The sequence below is a fragment of the Stegostoma tigrinum genome, chromosome 4 (genome assembly GCF_030684315.1).
Source record: "Stegostoma tigrinum isolate sSteTig4 chromosome 4, sSteTig4.hap1, whole genome shotgun sequence".
In the NCBI taxonomy this organism is placed as follows: Eukaryota; Metazoa; Chordata; class Chondrichthyes; order Orectolobiformes; family Stegostomatidae; genus Stegostoma; species Stegostoma tigrinum.
In genome coordinates, this window is record NC_081357.1 from 93,552,864 (window position 1) to 93,575,137 (window position 22,274).

Genomic DNA, 22,274 nt, shown 5'->3' on the forward strand with positions numbered 1-22,274 from the left:
TGTGAAGCGGGACAGTGATTTATCCCTTCACCTGTCAGTCTATGGGCCACCCAAGGGCTGTTCACAGCCTTAGCACCTCCTTTGCAACATAGGAAATATGTAAATTTGCACATAGTATGCTCCCGTGAAAATCAATGGGATAATGATCAATGTGACAATTATTTCTTTCAGGGTGTTGATCCAAGCATGAATATTGAACAAGGAGAGTTCCCTGCTCTTGTTCAAAACATTGCCAAATAAGATGGCAAATGAAACCTCAGTTTGCATTTCATCCAATAAAAGGTACTTACAAGAGTTCATTGTTCACTCTATATTGCACTAAAATGTCAGTCTTATTGTTGTGCTTTATGGAACTTAAACCCGCAACCACCTAACTCAAATGTAAGAGTATTTTCATTGACTCAGTGTGGTAGCAAGGGTGGTTGAGTGTACTATTTTTACACTCTGTCACAATTTCAAGTTTTGTTTTACTTTTGTTTTACTTTAGTTCTTTTGCAAAATGTGCATGTATAAATAATTTGTAATTAGAGCATTGGGATTAATTAGAAACTCCTTTTTAATTCCAATAAACTTCCCATGTTCCTTTTCACTCCAAACACTCTGATTTCAGCCCATTTCACTTAACAGTCTAACAGGAATGGGCATACGCACCACAATATCTCTCCCAGTAACATTTGACAACTGTTCAATTCTTAGACACTATGAAGAGAATGGGGCAGAGGCTGGTCTCAACAGTGGGGTGACTGCACTGCAGTGTTATACTTGTTCAGGAGTTGGACACAGCAATGTTGTTCCATAACAATTTGTTTACAAAATATCAAATAATTCAGATTAATATTGCAGTACCCTTTAAAAAAAAACTAAAGGAAATTTCATGTAGATATTTAGTATGAGCAGAGATTCTAAGAAATGGCATTATTCTATTAAATGAAATGGGTATAAATAGAAGCATGTTTGAAGATATTGAATAGAGTAACTAAGGCGATAATGAGAAGGGATGATATGAAAATAAAATTAATATTGTCCAGTCAGTTGTAAGTAAGCCATCACTGGACCTTGTGAGGAAGATATAGTCAGAGAATAACTTGTAACCGGGGAAAGATCATCTTCTGCGTTTCTTCAGATAGTTAAATATTTTGATGTTGACATTTGCGAGGAACAGTATTTAAGATGCTATTTCAGAATGAGAGAAATTTGCCAGAGTTAGTTGTGCCTGAGCTGTAGTCTTTGATCTTCTTATCCAAAACCTGAATTTGCACAAGAGTGCTGATATTATCAGTAGGAGAATCAACAGTCCAGCCAAGGTGAACGTTTCGGTGAGGGGAAGATTTATTGATCCTGCAATAAAAGAGGATATTTAGATTAATAAATGTGTAAAAATCAAATTGGTGGATCAACTAGACTAGGTAGTGTATCTATTAGTCTAGTCTGTCTAGGTAGTGTATCTATTAGTCTAGTCTGTCTAGGTAGTCTACCCTTTCCCCTGCTGCAGCAACAAAATGTCAATGACTCTTCTTTTGGAATCTTGCCCGTACATGGACCACCCCTCCCAACACAGCTCCACCCAATCCTATCACCTTCCCCCCACCCTGACATCCACATCACTCTTCACCAAGGAAATACTGGAAGAAAAAAGAAACCCAATATAAACATGGGAAAAATGAATACTGTGGAAAATTTTTCTCCAATCCACTCAGACAATTAAAACTAATCCAGAGATTGCATTGGCTATGCATATAATTAACCTATTATATAATGTGATCATGCCCAGCCAGTAATTAGGCTAGTCCACTAAATGCAATTGCAGTCAGTTTGTCTGTTATTAATGGTTGGGATTTTTATAGATAAAAGGAGGCAGGATTATGTGCAAACAGTAATTATTCTCCCCTGAAATTAACATGGAAATAGAATCAGCATCGGAACCGGTGTTTCACCAGGAATCCTGTGGAATTTCCACAGGAAATATAAAGTAGTAGATATGAACTCTACCCCAATTCAAAGGATAAAGTTGAGTACTGCTGCAGCCAAAGCTAATTCATTTCCTGCTTTGTAAAGTTGGATCAGGTCAAGTTGTTTCCCCCAGCCCAATTATACTGAAGTGGCTCTGTTGGTAGCACTTTAATTTTTGAGTAAAAATGTTGTGGCTCAGACCCAGTACAGAGCCTAGGCGCACACCTCCCGTACAGTATTGAAGAAGTGCTGTGTTTCAAATGAGAGTTTGAAAGAAGATTCCCCCTGAGCTCTCTTAGGTGGATGTGAAAATTTCTCTGATAAAGTCATTTGGAAAACAGCAGGGGAATTCTCTTTGCACTCCCAGTCAACATTTGTCCCACATCTAACATTGCTAAATACAGGTTATCTGGTCATTATCACATTTCTGTTTGTGAGAACTTCTACATAAAATGGCTGCTATGTTTTCTAGATTTCAACAGTAACTTCAGTCCAAAACAGTTCATTGGCTATAAAACATCTAGGTGAAAGATATGGTTTAATTGAGTGAATGAATGAACTTGTATTATCACGTGTATGTTACAATGAGAAAAACAATAAAATACTGTGAAAAAGTTTCATTTGTTGCCACAACATGGCACAATTTTGATAATTTAAGAATAAGAGAAAAATCAAAAGATACAGTTTAAAGAGAAGTACATCTATGTTTGAGTTCTCAGCTGGGTCAGAACCACCATCGCCTCGCCAGACCCAACTAACTTCAAAGTCTCCCATCCTCATTTGTGAGTCTTTCTGACTATTTCGGTATTTCTATAAATCTGTTTCAGATTCGATGCCTTCTGCAGGTCTCATGTTAGGATTCAAACAATAATGAGTTTTGCTCAGGCTTTTCAAGGGCATAAAGTTTGGTATTATTCCTGTCAGTCCCAGGAGATCCTCCTGCAGACTTAGAATCAACTTGAAATTAAAGATCCAGTCCAAATAGGGCAGGATCCTCACGGACCCTAGCCAAAAATCAGACATACTCCAGCCAAGCATACTGCCCAGGGATTTCAGGACTGACACTATAGAAAATAAATACAAAGGATAACCTACTTCTAGTTTCATTATGTAGTAAGTCATCAGTGTGACTTAAAATATAGTCAAAGCTTAATATTTGAATTTGTATTGTGTAGTATGGTATGCTGAAAACTTCAAAATAGAAAGTATTATTTTTGCTGTTGTTTCTAACAGAGCCTATCTTTTGTGCAAGAAGCCTGTGATAAAATAAAACAGCCAACCCCTCCAGAATAAAGGAAGCTTTGAAGATAGGATGAGTTGAGAAGACAGTTAAAGAGATGCTTGGCTTTATACATAGAAGTATACAGTACGAAAGCAAACAAGTTATGCTAAGCCATTAGAAAATGTTGCTTTAGCATTAGCTGAAATGTCTTTCGATTCTGGTCACTGCACCCTATAAAGGATGTCAAGGCCTGATAGCTCAAAGATCTAATCAAAATTATGAAGATGTTGATAAAGTAAATATGGAGAAACTATTTTCAGGACATGTCTGCCAGTAACAGAGGATGTAGATTTAAGATAATGGATGAATTAGCCAAAGGGAAGATGAGGAGAATCAGACCCAAAAGTTAGGAATCCAAAACAAAACATTTATGGTTAGATGTGATTCTGAAATTCAGAAGAAATTACTGAATAATCCTCAGTTTTGCTACACTATCAACAAATATAAGGTAATCAGTTGAGCTTGTAACTTGGCTCACTTACATTAACTAGAAGTGAGATGGATTGATATACAGGGATGTTCCTTCCGTGTAAACCAAAGCAATGTATTCAAGCCTTGTGCCCAATTTAAAATAAACAGAAGCATGGGGAACATATAGATCCTAAGTACTTTCTCCATGGCAATGACTTGGTTATTGACAGTCAACTGGTGAATCAGTCAACACCCTTGTCTCCTGTTGTATATTGGTATTGTTGTTTGAAATTTGGCATTCTTGTATCTGTCCTAATGGGTGTAAGAAACAAAGTTATGCATCATATCTCTCCTTTCAGCAATATTCAAGGGTCATTTTTACACAGTAAGATGTTATAATCTGGAATTCAGTGCATAAAAGGGTAGTGTAAGTAGATGTAATAGTATGAAAGAAAGACCAGATAATCCCATAAACCAGGTGAGGTTTAACCATGTCCTCAGGATCTCCAAAAACACTTTACAGCCGAGCAAAAGCATTTGAAGTGTATTCACAGTTGTAATGTAATAAACACAGCAACTGATTTGCATGTACTGAAGTCCCACATATAACAATGGGATAACAACAAGATAACCTGAGCTAGATTTTATGCAGTCTGTCAATACTGGCTACTTTATCATGAGAGAGGCCCCGTAATAGTCTCCTAGTAGCTACAAGTCTACCCTGATCAAGTCAGAGGGAAGAACAAAACACAGGCCACAGGCAGCAGGATGTCAATTAGATTCACTCATGTACCAATTGATACCTTTCATCCTTAAATTCACCATGAATTAACGATTAGATCTACCTGAATTTTCTGATGTTTTCTTCATTGATTTTCGACTGATGGGTCCATAAGAAACAATGTGCAATGAAGCAAGATCTCTCCGTATCCTTGTCACCTCCTCTGAACTGCTACAATTCTGTTCAAAAGTAAAGAGTTAAAATGTAGTTCATCTTTGGAACAAACTTCCTAATGTCTTCCACAGTTATTTAGACAATAAATTAGTATCAATTTGAAGACACTATAAGAATAAAAGGAAGTGCTCTCCGATTGCTAATACCGTTCTTTTAACTGTTGACCTGTTGGAGTACCAAGGACTTGCCAAACCCTCCCCCACCACAAGATCCACTCAGAAACAACCAGTAATTCATGCCACTCTTCACACTTTAAACAACAAATTTTTCAAACATTTCATTCACACAATGTGGGCATCGCTGGCTAGGCCAGTATTTATTGACCCTTCCTAATTGTTAAGGGTCAAGCATATCACTGTGATCTGGAGTCACATGTAGGTTAGAATAGGTAAGAATGACAGATTTCCTTCCCTCAAGGACATTAGTGACCCAGATGGGCCTTCGCAACAATCAACAATGTTTTTATGGTCAAAGGACTTTTAATTCCAGATTTTTTTTTTATTGAATTCAGTTTCCACCATCTGCCATGGCAGGGGAGGCAATTGCCTCATGGCATTATCGCTGGACTGTTAATCCAGGAACCCAGGTTCAAATCCTACCGCAACAGATGAATTTTAATTCAATAAATACCTGGAATTAAGGGTCTAATGATCACCCATTGTCAATTGTTGGGGAAAACCCGTCTAATTCACTAATGTCCTTTTGGGGAAGGAAACTGCCTTCTTACCTGGTCTGGCCTACTATGTGACTCCAGACCCACAGGGATATGGATGACACTTAAATGCCTCTGAGCAATTAGGGATGGGCAATAAAAGTTGCCTAGCCAGTGACGTCCTCATCCTGTGAATTAATAAAAAAAAGAGCTTGAACCCAGATCCCCAGAACATTACCTGAGTCTCTGGATTAATAGTTTAGTGATAATACCACTAGGCCATCACCACCCCTTATTTGAATTGATATAGCTTCTTTAGCCTCGTAAAATGTCCCAAGGCACATGACTCCAATGTTATCAACCAAAATTTGTGGTGGAAAGAACAATATTCAAAAAGCTGAATTAGACAGAGATTTCAAAGGTTGTAGGATTAGAGACATTTCCGAAGAAAGGGTGAATGGTAGAGAGAGGTTAGTATTAGACAGAGAAGAAGGGATGTAGGGCTGGAGGAGGTTATGTTGCATATGCATCTGAAAGGTAAGTATTTGATTGAGTGCAGCAAGCAGCATCCATGGTGATGATGTCAGGGACTTGGTCAGAGTAAAGGAAGAGCTGGTAGGACTCAGACCCGAGTAGAGTGCTCCTAAATCTCTATTGTAACATAGGTTATATTCACCTAATCCCGAAATAGCTGCAATAAATTTCATATTATTCATTAAACAACACTCTTCTGTTCAGACCAGAATGAGGACAATCCTCATCAAAAATGGATCATTTTGATTTGAAAAAACCAATATGACACACAATATGGTGAACAACGTTGCATTCAGCAGAGTTATGGTATGGTCAACAGCGGTATGCTGAAATATAACCAAGTGCTGCGGTTACCTGCATTATTTCTGACAAGGTGCCATCAAAGAGGAATTAGACTTTAGGCAATCAGGGAAACAACTGAGATAAAAACAAAACATAGAACATAAAACAATACAGTGCAGAACAGGCCCTTCGGCCCTCGATGTTGCGCCAACCTGTGAACTAATCTAAGCCCATCCCCCTACGCTATCTCATTGTCATCCATCTGCTTATTCAAGAACAGTTTAAATGTCCCTAATGTGGCTGAGTTAACTACATTGGCAGGCGGGGTGCCCCACACCCTTACCACTCTCTGAGCAAAGAACCTGCCTCTGACATCTGTCTTAAATCTATCACTCCTCAATTTGTAGCTCTATCCCCTCGTACAAGCTGATGTCATCATCCTCGGAAAAAGACTGTCACTGTTCACCCTATCTAATCCTCTGATCATCTCGTATGTCTCTATTAAATCCCCTCTTAGCCTTCTTCTCTCCAGTGAGAACAGACCCAAGTCACTCAGCCTTTCCTCATAAGACCTTTGGTCCAGACCAAGCAACGTCCTGGTAAATCTCCTTTGCACCTTTTCCAATGCTTCCACATCCTTCCTGTAATGGGGCGACCAGAAAGGTACGCAATATTCCAAGTGAGGCCGCACATGTTGGTGAACCAGAAAATTTAAAAAGAAGAAGATATAAGGGTTCCCCAATTTACGAACATCCAACTAATGAAAGCTTGTACCTATGAACACAAACCCATACAGGAGTGTAATTTTAAAAGATCCACACAGAAGCATTTCCTGTGCTTAACGACAGCTACTTCATATTGTCCTGCATTGTGTTCCAACTTGCAGACAGAGCGACTTGTGAAAGGACTCTGGAACAGAACCCGTTGCAGCCCAGGGACTGCCTATCCCAATGATTGCTGATGAAAACAAACCTCAAAAGCCTCACGGCAACACTCAACACAGAAGAATACGTCAGAAAATGAGGTAGAAAGCATCTAAATCTTGACAGAAGACAGCCTGGAACAGAAGAAGTGTGCAGTTGCAAGTTAGAAGTAGAGGCTGTACCTCAAGGTGGTAGATTTGGACGTAGGTCCAGGTCTGAATTGAGCTGAAGAGCCCGTCAGACATTGAGGATTACATGAGTTAAAGCAAAAAAAAATCTGTTATACAAAAGGGGAAACCTTAAAGGGTACAGTAATTCAGAGTGATAAAGGACAGAAAAACCTTTATTAGAGCTATGAAGCACAGGAAAATCCTCCTGTACAGTCGCAAAATGCAGTAGACCTGCCATTGCTGCAGAAAAAAAGATTAAACAAGATAAAATGCTTATTCACATTAGGAAGCTATGACATTTGAAATAATGTTGCCTGGAACATCAGGGATGAGTTAAATAGAGCACTAAATTAGATATCCTGGAGAAAATTTCCTTGAGGTATAGAATAGTTTTTGAACTGGACATGAAGAAAGAAACTGAATAATGAGTGAACCCCCTGCTCAGGAATGTAGAGCAATTTGTAGGGATAAACAGTCCATGATGTGGATGTGAGACAACCCCAAGTAATAAATAACAATCCCAATTAGCTGAGCCCCAATCTTGCATGTTTTGGAGCCCTGTATAGTTGAGCTCCAGAGCATCCGAAGCTCCCCCAATAAACTGGTGTTGGAGCTTGCAACTTTTCATGCTCAAAAGTAAACTGCACCAGGGGATTGCTACGCTCCCTGCTAACTGTGTATGTTCATTCGACTGAATCTTAGAGTGAATGAGAGAATGGTTGTATACTTCCTTACCTTTTACTCTTTTCATTAATAATGTTCTTTAAAAAAATGAAAATAGAATTCATGGTCTGAAGTTGTTAAACTCAATGTTAAGTCCTGAAGAATGTACATTTCCAAAGTAAAAAGTAAGGAGCTGTTCCTTCAGGTTGTGTTGAGTTTTGCTGGAACACTGCAGCAAGTCTAGCTCAGAACTTCGGAGTAACAACTCTGTCTTCAATTTTGATTACTCACTCTTTTCCCTACCCTAAATTTCTTTACATGGGTTTGCTGTCAGCAAAGCTGACCTATTTTCTGCCATTAACATTTACATTTCATGTATATCATTTCTCTTCTAAAATTAGCACTCCCATTACATTTTGCTTTGGGCATAATTATCAGTTGTTATATATGCTCCTCCTCCCCCTATTTTATAGTATAAAACCCAACATTTCTGAGGTGGGTCTTCTCTCCCTTTCAGTTCTCAAAAAGTTATGGGGGTTGGGCTTGAAATATTAACTCTGTTTCTCACTCCCTAGATCCTGCCAGAACTGCTGAATTTCTCCAGCAATTTTGTGCTTTTCTTTTAGATCTCCAGCATCACAGCACTTTGCTGTTATATCAGAATCTCCTGAGGTTAGTTACATTCAGAGAAAAATTGGTTTCATACCACAAATGAGATGAAGCGTTATGACAATAATGGTTTGCTTGAAATATTTGCCACTGCTGTCAAAACTGAAGAAAGTTTCGGTTCTAAGTGACAACAATTTGAGATGAAGTGCTAAGAAAGGCAGAAACTGAACTGTCTAAACCACTCAGGACAATGAATGCTTCTGCAACTGAATTTAGTCAGACTGCAAAACAACAGTATGAACATTTAATTATGATGAGCTCAAGTCTGTCATTAGGGTCTGAGATGATAAGGAAAGGACAAATTTCTTCAAACTTTCTGACTTCTCTACCTTCCAATGAAGACTCAATACCTTTCAGCATATCCAGGACAAAGTATCCTACTCAATTACCACTACATCCACAAATATCCATTCCCTCCAACTCCAAGTGCTCAGTAATGTGCACCATCCATAAGATACGCTACAGAAATTCACCAAGATGTTGGAGGTAGCAAATTCCAAACCCATAACCATTATGATCTAGAAGGGCAAGGGCAGTAAATACATGGAAACACCACCTGCAAGCTCCCCTCCAAGCTACTCACCATCCTCACTTGGAAATATATCACTTTTTTTATTCTCGCTGTGTTAAAATCATGGAGCTCATTCCCTGGAGCACCTACACCAAATGGACGTATTCCATTTTCTCCCCTTTGGTCCAGGAACTCCCCACCTACGTCCGTGACACCACCCACGCCCTCCATCTCCTCCAGGACTCCCAATTCCCTGGCCCCCCAACACCTCATTTTCACCATGGACGTCCAGTCCCTATACACCTGTATTCCTCATGCAGATGGCCTCAAGGCCCTCCGCTTCTTCCTGTCCCGTAGGCCTGACCAATCCCCCTCCACCGACACCCTCATCCGCCTAGCCGAACTCGTCCTCACCCTCAACAACTTCTCTTTCGCTTCCTCCCACTTCCTACAGACAAAGGGGGTGGCCATGAGTGCCTGCCTCTTTGTAGGTTACGTGGAACAGTCCCTCTTCCGCACCTACACAGGCCCCAAACCCCACCTCTTCCTCCGTTACATTGATGACTGTATCAGCGCCACCTCTTGCTCCCCAGAGGAGCTCGAACAGTTCATCCACTTTACCAACACCTTCCACCCCAACCTCGAGTTCACCTGGGCCATCTCAAACACATCCCTCACCTTCCTGGACCTCTCAGTCTCCATCTCAGGTAACCAGCTAGAAACTGATGTCCATTTCAAGCCCACTGACTCCCACAGCTACCTAAAATACACCTCCTCCCACCCACCCTCCTGCAAAAATTCCATCCTCTATTCCCAATTCCTCCGCCTCCGCCACATCTGCTCCCAGGATGAGGCATTCCACTCCCGCACATCCCAGGTGTCCGCGTTCTTCAAGGACCACAACTTTCCCCCCACAGTGGTCGAGAACGCCCTTGACCGTGTCTCCCGCATTTCCCGCAACACATCCCTCACACCCCGCCCCCGCCACAACCGCCCCCAGAGGAACCCCCTCGTTCTCACATACCACTCCACCAACCTCCGGATACAACGTGTCATCCTCCGACACTTCTGCCATCTACAATCCAACCCCGCCACCCAAGCTACTTTTCCATCCCCACCCTTGTCTGCCTTCCGGAGAGACCACTCTCTCTGCGACTCCCTTGTCCACTCCACACTCCCCTCCAACCCCACCACACCCGGCACCTTCCCCTGCAACCGCAGGAAGTGCTACACTTGCCCCCACACCTCCTGCCTCACCCCCATCCTGCACATCTGCCAATGTGGTATATTGTATCCATTGTGCCCGGCGTGGCTTCCTCTACATTGGGGAAACCAAGCGGAGGCTTGGGGACCCCTTTGCAGAACACCTCCGCTCGGTTCGCAACAAACAACTGCACCTCCCAGTCGCAAACCATTTCCACTCCCCCTCCCATTCTTTAGATGACATGTCCATCCTGGACCTCCTGCAGTGCCACAATGATGCCACCCGAAGGTTGCAGGAACAGCAACTCATATTCCACTTGGGAACCCTGCAGCCCAATGGTATCAATGTCGACTTCACAAGCTTCAAAATCGCCCCTTCCCCCATTGCATCCCAAAACCAGCCCACTTCTTCCCCTCCCCCCACTGCATCACAAAACCAGCCCAGCTCATCCCCTCCCCCCACTGCATCCCAAAACCAGCCCAGCCTGTCTCTGCTTCCCTAACCTGTTCTTCCTCTCACCCATCCCTTCCTCCCACCTCAAGCCGCACCTCCTTTTCCTACCTACCACCTCATTCCACCTCCTTGACCTGTCCATCTTCCCTGGACTGACCTATCCCCTCCCTACCTCCTCACCTATACTCTCCTCTCTACCTATCTTGTTTTCTCTCCATCTTCGGTCCACCTCCCCCTGTCTCCCTATTTATTCCAGTTCCCTCTCCCCATCCCCCTCTCTGATGAAGGGTCTAGGCCCGAAACGTCAGCTTTTGTGCTCCTGAGATGCTGCTTGGCCTGCTGTGTTCATCCAGCTCCACACTTTGTTAGCCTGTACAGTATTGTAGGTCATATTCGTGTAATCTGCAAGTAGTTGCAGTAGTGTAATAAACTTCATTTTTTTTGTTAAATAAGAATCTTCTAGTTACACCAGAAAGGTGGCTATCCTTGTTCACACAAGAGCACCATGATTTTGCAGGAACTCACAAAGCTAGTCTCAGAGGTGGGGATGGCTGGAGGAGATAAAAAGAGAGTGGTGTCAAGCTAGAGGAGGTCCTGAAGGGAGGGAGAGGTGTAGGTATGGAGGAAATTCCAGAGATATGTAAGTGTTTAGGCTGATGTTACAGTGACAAGCCCAATTTCCTGATAGCAGAACAACAGATGCCCCTCATGCCCTTTCAGTACACTGTAGTGTCAGTTGTTAAGGAGAAAAAGATTCTCCTATTTTATAGTTCACTCTATAACCATGCACTGATCTCATCAGTGGTGTAAAAACTCTGAAAAATGCGGAATAATATTTTTATGCTGTACCACAATGAACCCCCTACCTTGCTAAACTGTTGTTTTTTTTGAATCTCGTTTTCCATACTTATGTAGAATTACAATGAATTTACCAGCACAAAAATAGGCCATTTGGCTCAACTAAGCCCAGATGTGTTTAAAATCTTGAGTGAAATCAGTAACATTAATTGCATTATCCTTGGAGAGGAATGTCCCAGGGTAAAGACATAGATCACACAGTGACAATTACGATGGTAGAAAGAGTGACACAGTTGTCGTGAGAGAAGAGGTTGGTGGAAACAATTTGATCAGAATTCACCCCAAAGAGTGGACAAAGATTTCATATCCTTCAAAATCCCAGACATTTTGTACTTACAGGCTGGCACACAGCAGCTGTGTTGTGACATATTTGAACATGGCAGTGTAAGAAGATGTCTTTGTAGGAGTCACCAACAAACTTAAACATCTGGATACGAAACATGGCCTCAGAACCTTGGCCATTTGTTTTCACCAAAAGGGTGCGTTCAGTTGTAACCTCTGGGCAGCTGTTATGTGAACAATAACACAGTGGCATCAGTTACACTCAAGGTGAGAGCGAGCGTGTGTATGTAAATCAACATCACTGTTATTGCTCCCATCATCTGCTGAACCTGTACTAGGAATTTCCAACCCTCCAGCATTTCCCTGGAAGCACCAGGAGTTGAAGGTAAATCTCCAGGAGGCTACTGGAAGCAGAAACCCGGGGCGAAGCTCATACGTAGGAGGCATTTACGTGAGAGTTGGGAAAGAACAGACTATTTGTTTGACTGACAGTCAATTTGGTCATGCGGTGCCTGGTTAGTTTCCAACTGGCCTGGGGAGATGTAATGCCCTGCAAGGGCTGGGCATGTTGGCTGATTAATGGGTAAAGCATTAGCATTGGGAGTTAACCTCGGGAGGTCACATGATTACGTCCAGCCGAAATTGACAACCCAAACATTACAAGAACTGATTAAATGAATTACAAGATGGAACTTTTTCATTCGTAACCATTTCAACATGAATATTGTGAACAGTGATAGATTCGTTTCAAACACAGATGAACTATCTGGCCATTAATCTTGGTACAAACCCAATACTAAACTTCTCAATTAAACTCTTTTGATCAGAAATGTTACATCCTTCTTGTCAAACGCTGTCCAATCTTCTTTTCATGGTCCCCCTCCCTGGACAGGTTGATCTAGCCAATTGCAGCTCCGGTAACTTGTGTGACCCTGATATAGGCTTCCAGCCCTGTATTGATTCCGTCACCAAAACTGTCAATGTCCACATCTGTATGATCGCCTTTCTCTGTCCTTGTCACCGATCATGTGTTTCAAAGTAAGGTACGATAATTGTTCTAGTTCAGCTCCAACACTAACTCGAAACTTGGAAAAATTGTAAACTGTGAGGAAGATACTGCAGAACTCCAAAAGAATGTTAACAAGTTGGTGGAGTAGGTGGCAGATGAGTTTCAATGCAGAGAAATGTGAAGTGATGCACTTTGTAAGAATGAATATTGATGGACAATATGAAATAGGGGCGTACAATGCTAAAAGGGATGTAGGAGCAGAGACCTGCATGGATATGTGCACCAGCCATTGAAAGTGGCAAGTTAAAGAAAGCAGTAAGGCATACAGTATCCTGTAATAAAAACCAAAAGAACTGCGGATGCTGTAAACCAGGAACAAGAACAAAGTTGCTGGAAAAACCCAGCAGGTCTGGCAGCATCTGTGAAGAAAAGAATCAGAGTTAACATTTTGGGTCCAGTGACCCTTCCTCAGAAGTATCCTTTGCTTAATTTATCGGGACATAGAATACAAGAGTAGAGAGGTGATGTTGAACTTGTACAAGACACTTGTTAGATGTCAGCTGGAGTAACGTGTACTGTTGTCGGAGCCACATTGTAGTAAAGATGTGACTGCATCGGACAGAGTGCAAAACTGGTGTACAAGAATGTTTCCAGGGATAAGGGGCTTCAGTTATGAGAGTAGGTTGAAGAAATTTGGACTGTTCTTCTTCAAGTGAAGAGAGGAGATGTGATAAAGGTTTTCAAAATTATGAGCTGATTGAATAGAGTAGATAGGGAGAAATTGTTCCTGCTGTAAAAGGATCAAGCCCAAGCAGGCTTAGGCTTAAAGTGATCTGCCAACAAATTAACGACAATGTGAGAAAATACCTTTTCACTCAGCGATTAGTCAGGTATAGAATGGGGTTTAGATAGCTCAGTAGATTGAGCAACTGGCTAGTGATGTCAACAGCATGGGTTCAATCCCTGCAGCAGCTGAGGTGTCCATGAAGGATTCTCTTCAACCTCTCCCCTCACATTAGGTATGGTGACCCTCAGGTTAAACTATCACCAGTCATCTCTCTCTAATAAAAGTCCTATGGTCAACTGAAGCTTCACGAGGACATTGGATGAATTTTGAATAGAAATAATATGCAAGGTAATGGCACCTAGATTGGCATGAGGTAATGATGCATGTTTGAAGAGCTAGTTCAGACAGATTGGGCTGAATGGCCTCCTATAATTCTGCGAAGATATTCCATTGTGTTAAAAGTTGCTCTGTATAGCTCCAACTCGCACATCATCGACTCAATGCCTAGATTTGGCAGATGGTTACTTGAAAGTGGATGAAACACCAACCTGTCTTTAATGAAGATGTACTGAATGTTATAGTGGGGCATTTTGGTTGGTGTTGCCCAACACTTTTCTAGACGCAACAATAAATGAGTCGGAATCTGTAAAACAACAAGATTATTATGTCAGAACAATTCCCCAAGTGTCTTTTAACTAATGACAAAAGATAGGAATTTATGACAGTATAGCACGAGGGAAAACCAAACATCACACCGAAATGCATTCGGCTGCAATAATTAATTATGGGAAGGCAAAGGCCTAATTGTCATGATTGCTAGACTATTAATGCAGAGACCCAAGTAATGTTCTAGGGACAGAAGTTTAAATCACACCATGACAGATGCTATAAATTGAATTCAGTTTAAAACAAAATCTGGAATTGAGAGCCTAATGATGATCATGAAACAAGTTGTCAATCGTTGGGAAAAACCCAAGGTTCACTTATGCCCCTTAGGTAAGGAAATCCGCCAGTCTTATCCGGTCTGGACTTCATTCCGGATCCACAGCAGTGTGGTTGACTCTTAATTGACCTCTGGGATTAGGAATTGCTGATAAGTGCTGGCCTAGCCAGGACACCCACATCCAATGAATATAAAAATTAGCATTCAATTATTAACTATTATTTAATCAAGGCCCCTTCTGCCTATTAAGTTGGATGTAAATAAACCCATAGCACTATTTGAAGAGGAACAATGCAATCCTCTTGAGCGTCTCGGCCAGTATTAATCCTTCAACCAACATCATTAAAAAAAACAGATTAACAGATTGTGTATCACATTGTTGTTTGTTAGAGATTGCTGTGCATAACTTGGCTATGACACTTCCTACCTTGCAACAGTAACTGCATTTCAAAAGCAATTCATTTATTGTGAAGTGCTTTGATATGTGTACGTCAATGCATGTTCTTTTTAAATTAGTAATCAACATTTGTTATGTAGAGCCATAGAGATGTACAGCACAAAAATAGACTCTTTGGTCCAACTCATCCATGCCAACAGATATCCTAAATTAATCCAGTCCCATTTGCCAGCATTTGGCCCTTCCTATTCATGTACCTATCCAGATGCCTTTTAAATGCTGTAATTGTACCGGCCTCCACCACTTCCTCTAGCAGCTCATTCCATACACACACCACCCTCTGCATGAGAAACGTTGCCCCTTAGGTCCCTTTTAAATCTTTCTACTCACACCTTAAACCAATGCCCTGTAGTTTTGGACTACCCCATCCCAGAGAAAAAAACCTTGTCTATTTACCTTATCCGCGTTCCTCATGATTTTATAAACTTCTATAAGATCACCCACTCTGATGCTCCCAGGGAAAATAGCCTCTCCCTATAGCTCAACCCTCTAAACCTGGCAACATCCATGCAAATCGTTTCTGAACCCTTTCAAGTTTAACAACATCCTTCCTATGGGAGGGAAACCAGAACTGCCCACAGTATTCCAACAGCGACCTAACTAATGTCCCATCCAGCTACAACATGACCTCCCAACACCTTTACTCAATGTGCTGAACAAAGAAGGCAAGCATACCAAATGCCTTCTTCGCTATACTTTCTACCTGCAATTTCACCTTGTGGCACACAGCTGGTCACAGGCCTTCAGTCTGCAAAGCAACCCTCTACCACCACTCTCAGTCTTCTACCTTCAAGACCGTTCTGTGTCTGAACACACTGTCTCTGAACTCTTGTTATCTCATTTTGAAGGCTTCCCATTTTCTAGCCATCCCTTAACCTGCAAACATCCGCTCCCCCAATCAACTGTTTAAAGTTCTTGCCTAATTCTGTCAAATTGGCCTTCCTCCAATTTAGAACTTTAAGTTTTAGATCCAGTCTATCCTTTTCCAACACTGTTTTAAAACTAATACAATTATGGTCCAAAATGCTCCCCCACTTCAGTCACCTGCCCTGCCATATTTCCCAAGAGTAGGTCAGGTTTTGTACCTTCTCTGGTAGGTCCATCCACATACCTGAAACAGTAAATTTTCATGTACACACTTAACAAATTCCTCTTCATCCAAGCCCTTAACAATATGGCGATCCCAGTCTATGTGTGGGAAGTTAAAATCCCCTACCGTAACTACTGATACAGATAATCAAAATTTCCTTATAAATTTGTTTCTCAATTTCCTACTGACTGTGGGGCTGGGAATGTCTATAGTACAATCCCAATAAGGTGATCATCCTTTTCTTATTTCTCAGTTGCACCCAAATAACTTCCCTGAATGTAATCCCAGGAATATCCTTCCTAAGTACAGCTGTAATGTTATACATAATCAAAAATGCCATTCCCCTTCCTCTCTTGCCACCCTCCAACCTTTCTATCATTCCTTTAGAATCTATACCCTGGAACATTTAGCTGCCAGTCCTGTCTATCCCTGAGCCATGTCTTTGTAATTGCTATGATATCCCAGTCCTCTTGGCACAGTTTTCTCGCATGAGAAATGTAATTGTGGATGACAATTCTGGTTTACAGGAATAGTCCGTTAGATGTTGATGATGTGAGCGAACTGCAGAATTCAACTCTGTTCTGAAGACACTATTTCCTATTCCTAGTGCATACCTCTTCCTATCCTGAATATCCCAGCAAAACGTCAACCATGCACAAAATCTATGGCAGACTCATTATACTTAACTAAATTATAGCAGCAATTGATATTCAGCACTCAATTTTCCAGGTTGTGTGCAGAAATTTTACTTCACTTTAAACACATTCTTGAGGTGACATCAAACTGTCAATCACTTGTGAACCAGTAGTATCTGAGCTGGAGGAGTATACAGGAGGCAGCCTTATTGATGGTTCCTCTGAGATGTCTGACTTTTCTCGCTCAGAGATCAAGGAGGTACCTTCTAGTAGACTCAAGGATAAAGGAATTCAGTGGGACTCTTTTTTCAAAGTGAGGACAGATGACAGATGTTCTGGGATGAAGACCACTACCTGAGGAGAGGAAAGCATTGTAATTACAGATTTGAGTGGTCAACAGTTTGAGACATGGGTCTAGGCAAGCAAGAAGCATGAACCATGGACAAACTAATCACAAAGGGAAGATAAAGAAGGATTTAGAGATGTCAAGGATCATCGTGGGTCAAGGGAAAAGTGTATAATTTAGTTTATTCAAGAAATATATATGTCAACAGGGCACAGTTCATGACTTGAGCCCATAATCTGAACTGACATTACAGCACAGCACAAAGGAAGATGTGATATTGGCGAAGGTGGAGGCCATTTGGTATGACAATTGAGCGCAAGTTTTAAAAAAAGGAACCATAAAGGTCAATTGAACCCAAAATCCTATTTGGAGAGGGATTGACTGCAAAATTAAAAAGGTTAGGGAGTTCTGTAGGAAGGTGCCACTTCTCTTTTCTCCCAATTTTCCTGTGTATTCTTCTTTTACAGATAACAATACAATTGTCTCTTGTGTGACTCAACTGGACCTCCCTCTATCATACTGTCAGGCAGACCATTCCAGATCCCAACCACCCGAGCACACTCTCATTTTATCCCTTGCCTGGACACATTCTCCTCCGCACCCACATATTTATACCAATACAATTTATAAAAGAGACACACAGTTTGGATCACAGCTGGAGGGGAGGGTGCTCATACCATGTTAATTTTCACATAGATGCTATCTTCCAAACTCAGCAAAGGGACAGTCGTCCATTTCTCTTTATAACTTTCATCTTTGAAAAGTATCATTGAAATAGAGAAGTTTCCGTCTTCAGTATTCAATGTAATAGTTCTAGAACAAGGAAAGCGAATTAACACTGAAAAAAACATTCTTCCACATCATGTCAAAAAGCTTACACCAAATTTCAGACAAAGAGCGCTTACCTGATGTCAACACTTATCTTGTTTTCAGCATTGAGCTGCTGTACAATATATTTCATTGGATATCTACAGGTGAATGTGATGTTGATGTAGTTTCTGGTGATAATGGCAGAACTGTTGTTCTGTATTGTATTACTAAACACAATGTACAGATCATCTGAGGTCTGCAATCAATACAGCAATTAAAAGTGAACAGCATTCATTTACAACAAAAAATTTAAGAAAGCCGAAAGGGCATTTTAACATTTAACTCCAGCAACCTTCATCATTCCTTTTCCATTAACAATCAGATGCAAGGCCACTCTCCCAGCTCATTAAAATTGGAATTCAGTTTAATAACAAGTACAAACTCTATTCCTAAAGCACGTTACCCTAGCCCATCAAAATGCATTCCTCCCATTAACATACATTCCTTCAAAAAAAAGACAATATCTTTTTCTGGTTCCCATCCACAAACAGCTACCTTTTATTTCATAAGCTCCAATGGCAAATACTTTTCCCATTAGTAAATTAATTTCAGTCAATGAATTTGGATCTTTGGAAGACCACAGAATCCTCACTGAGCTAACTACATATCAAGAATAGTTAATAAAATGTGAGGCTGGATGAACACAGCAGGCCAAGCAGCATCTCAGGAGCACAAAAGCTGACGTTTCGGGCCTAGACCCTTCATCAGAGAGGGGGATGGGGAGAGGGAACTGGAATAAATAGGGAGAGAGGGGGAGGCGGACCGAAGATGGAGAGTAAAGAAGATAGGTGGAGAGAGTGTACGTGGGGAGGTAGGGAGGGGATAGGTCGGTCCAGGGAAGACGGACAGGTCAAGGAGGTGGGATGAGGTTAGTAGGTAGCTGGGGGTGTGGCTTGGGGTGGGAGGAAGGGATGGGTGAGAGGAAGAACCGGTTAGGGAGGCAGAGACAGGTTGGACTGGTTTTGGGATGCAGTGGGGGGAGGGGACGAACTGGGCTGGTTTAGGGATGCAGTAGGGGAAGGGGAGATTTTGAAACTGGTGAAGTCCACATTGATACCATATGGCTGCAGAGTTCCCAGGCGGAATATGAGTTGCTGTTCCTGCAACCTTCGGGTGGCATCATTGTGGCACTGCAGGAGGCCCATGATGGACATGTCATCTAGAGAATGGGAGGGGGAGTGGAAATGGTTCATTCCACATTAAGCAGAGGTTCACCTGCACATCTGCCAATGTGGTATACTGCATCCACTGTAGCCGGTGCGGCTTCCTCTACATTGGGGAAACCAAGCGGAGGCTTGGGGACCGCTTTGCAGAACACCTCCGCTCAGTTCGCAACAAACAACTGCACCTCCCAGTCGCAAACCATTTCCACTCCCCCTCCCATTCTCTAGATGACATGTCCATCATGGGCCTCCTGCAGTGCCACAATGATGCCACCCGAAGGTTGCAGGAACAGCAACTCATATTCCGCCTGGGAACCCTGCAGCCATATGGTATCAATGTGGACTTAACCAGTTTCAAAATCTCCCCTTCTCCTACTGCATCCCTAAACCAGCCCAGTTCGTCCCCTCCCCCCACTGCACCACACAACCAGCCCAGCTCTTCCCCCCCCACCCACTGCATCCCAAAACCAGTCCAACCTGTCTCTGCCTCCCTAACCGGTTCTTCCTCTCACCCATCCCTTCCTCCCACCCCAAGCCACACCCCCAGCTACCTACTAACCTCATCCCACCTCCTTGACCTGTCCGTCTTCCCTGGACCGACCTATCCCCTCCCTACCTCCCCACCTACACTCTCTCCACCTATCTTCTTTACTCTCCATCTTCGGTCCGCCTCCCCCTCTCTCCCTATTTATTCCAGTTCCCTCCCCCCATCCCCCTCTCTGATGAAGGGTCTAGGCCCGAAACGTCAGCTTTTGTGCTCCTGAGATGCTGCTTGGCCTGCTGTGTTCATCTAGCCTCACATTTTATTATCTTGGAATTCTCCAGCATCTGCAGTTCCCATTATCAAGAACAGTTACCTGCTTACTCCTGTCTGTCCCGAAGGTTTTGTTAATTTTATGAGGGAAGAATAATATCACTGCATTGATGTTAACCGTGAGTCAATATTGCATTCCTGTAACTCTGACAATCTTTCATTATCAAAACACAGCTGTGAGAAGTCAGAGAGACTATACCATGATGGTGCCACAGTCTGAAAGGTCGGTCTTTACTCTGAATACATAGAAATCTTCAGTCTCCAAACCATGGCATTCAGGATTATTCAGATGTAAATCCCAAATCTGAAAGTAGTCAAAGATTTGATTAAGTCCAGCGGGAACTGCAAATGTTCAGAAACCAACACTTTTACTGTCACATTGTTGGAATATCTGTCAGTGATTTAAGATTGGCATTTTTTCATGTTGAATTTATGTATCAAACCAAAAGGATGTTTCAATAACTCACCAACTAAAACCAAACTAAATGTGTAGAAGAAATAAAGGCACTTATTACCAGTGGACCATCCTGTGGAAGCAATGCAGGTTTCTTGCCAGCACTTTCCTGGTGCAGTGAAGGTAGCATGAGTTGGCATGGAGATATAACAAGCTATTGGGATTGACTGGAAGGTGAAGCAGTTGAGGCTTAGGGCTAGAGGGCCTAACTGCATCTAAAAAAATGAGGGAAAAGCCTCAAAGAACTGAAGTGGGCCTACTAACCATCCCAGTTCAGGACTCATCCACACCTGTGAATTCTGAGGAATTGCTCCCTGGACGACTTGAGTTCATCTCTAGCATGCACCCATATCCCTGCCCCCACCCAAGTGTTTAATGGGACTCTTTAAGCCAGGGTGGGTCTGCTGTCTTGGGAACTGTCTGTCCCTGAATCTCGTGAATAACTGCACATTTTTCAATGGAGGTTTAATTTTCTTTATGGATCCATATGGTTTCAACTGACAAATTTCCTGCTTAAACCCATACACTGTGCACTGTATCATGACTTTTCATCGCTGTTTAGTCACAGACTGGGTATTTAAGATCCTTCCATAACGAGGAGTATTAGGTGTTTCTAATTTACCTGAAGGATCTATCAGCTAGCTCACAAAGGTTCCTCTTGTGGTGCAGTGGCAGTGTCTCTCCCCCTGGATTGAGGGACCAAGGTTCAAGTCCAAACTGCTCCAAAGGTCTGTAATAACATCTCTGAGCAGGTTGATGAGAAAAATAGGTCCATTTAAAACAAAATCAGATAGCTCACTTGAGGATTCTTGTGTTGCAGTGGTAGTATCCCTACCTTTTAGCCAGGAGGACCAGGTTCATGTCCAACCTGCTCCAGAGGTGTGTAATAACATCTCTGAGCAGTCTGATTACCAAATAGGTTAAAAGAAAATCAAATGGCCCACTAAACAAAAAAAAAATCAGCTTACTCTCTCACAATAGTTTTCATTAACAAATGAAAACAATTTTTGTCTTGATGCTTTTGTAAAATCAGGAGAACAGCCTTACACAGTATTCAAATTAATTTTTTCGATCCTTTACTACCGAGCAGTAATCAAACAAAATTAGAAAACATATATTGAAGACTTCCCAGTAAGAAGTGAATGTCATACATAAGGGAGATAACTCAGTCGCATATTTATATATTCACTACAGTGTTTATCTTGATCACTTTGTTCTTTCATTAGTCATTTACTTACATATACTGGAGGACTCCTCATTAAAAAGAAATATTTGGGAATTTCCACTTCTATCAAGTCCTTGGTGCACATCACTGTTTCATTGATTTCTATAGAAACAGAATATAGGTTTAATTATTGTACATCAACTGTGTACAAGAAATGTGTGGCTTCTGCAGCAGCAGGGGTCTGACCAGGCACAGAAATATAAAGAAAGATACTTGAAATGTTAAATGAACTTAGAGAATGCTGGAAAAACTCAGCAAGTCTGGCAGCATCTGTGGACAGAGAAACAGAGTTAACGTTTTCAGTTCAGTGCAACTCTTCTTCAGAACTGTGTAGAAAAGAACTTAGTGATCAAAAAACAGCCCTTGAGATCACATGAAGCAAAGCTACCTATAAAGCCATCTGTTCAATAATGACTGCACTTTAAAAAGGTACTTTACTTCATGATCTTAATAGAGTTTCAGCATGTGCTGAATCCAGGGATGGTGGGTCTAACGTATGGAGACAGATTGACTAGGTTGGGATTGTTTTCACTAGAGTTCAGATGAAAATGGGGGAATCTGATAGAGATTTATAGAATTCTAACAGAACTGAACAGGGTAGATGCAGGGAGGATATTCCCAGTGGTGGGCCTGTCCAGAACCAGGGGTCACAGTTTGAGGATTCAGGATAGATGATTTAGGA

General features: G+C 41.9%; 1 protein-coding gene and 1 long non-coding RNA gene across 2 annotated transcripts in view; one reads left to right on the forward strand and one right to left on the reverse strand.

Moving 5' to 3' along the window:
- Positions 1–170: 170 nt before the first annotated feature.
- The window catches only part of LOC125452493 (uncharacterized), a 31,322-nt gene continuing 9,218 nt past the window's right edge, over positions 171–22,274 (forward strand). The window contains exons 1-2 of the long non-coding RNA XR_007247558.1: positions 171–282; positions 6,953–7,090. This is a non-coding gene — a long non-coding RNA (uncharacterized LOC125452493). The remainder of the gene's footprint in view (positions 283–6,952; positions 7,091–22,274) is intronic.
- si:dkeyp-110a12.4 (pancreatic secretory granule membrane major glycoprotein GP2) overlaps positions 585–22,274 on the reverse strand; it is a 28,398-nt gene continuing 6,708 nt past the window's right edge. Inside the window, exons 2-9 of the mRNA XM_048530993.2 lie at positions 21,606–21,694; positions 20,113–20,217; positions 17,972–18,132; positions 17,744–17,879; positions 14,144–14,238; positions 11,855–12,023; positions 4,489–4,603; positions 585–1,338 (exon numbers count right to left, since the gene is read on the reverse strand). Coding sequence (XP_048386950.1) covers positions 1,166–1,338; positions 4,489–4,603; positions 11,855–12,023; positions 14,144–14,238; positions 17,744–17,879; positions 17,972–18,132; positions 20,113–20,217; positions 21,606–21,694 — 1,043 coding nt within the window. The 3' untranslated portion in view covers positions 585–1,165. The remainder of the gene's footprint in view (positions 1,339–4,488; positions 4,604–11,854; positions 12,024–14,143; positions 14,239–17,743; positions 17,880–17,971; positions 18,133–20,112; positions 20,218–21,605; positions 21,695–22,274) is intronic.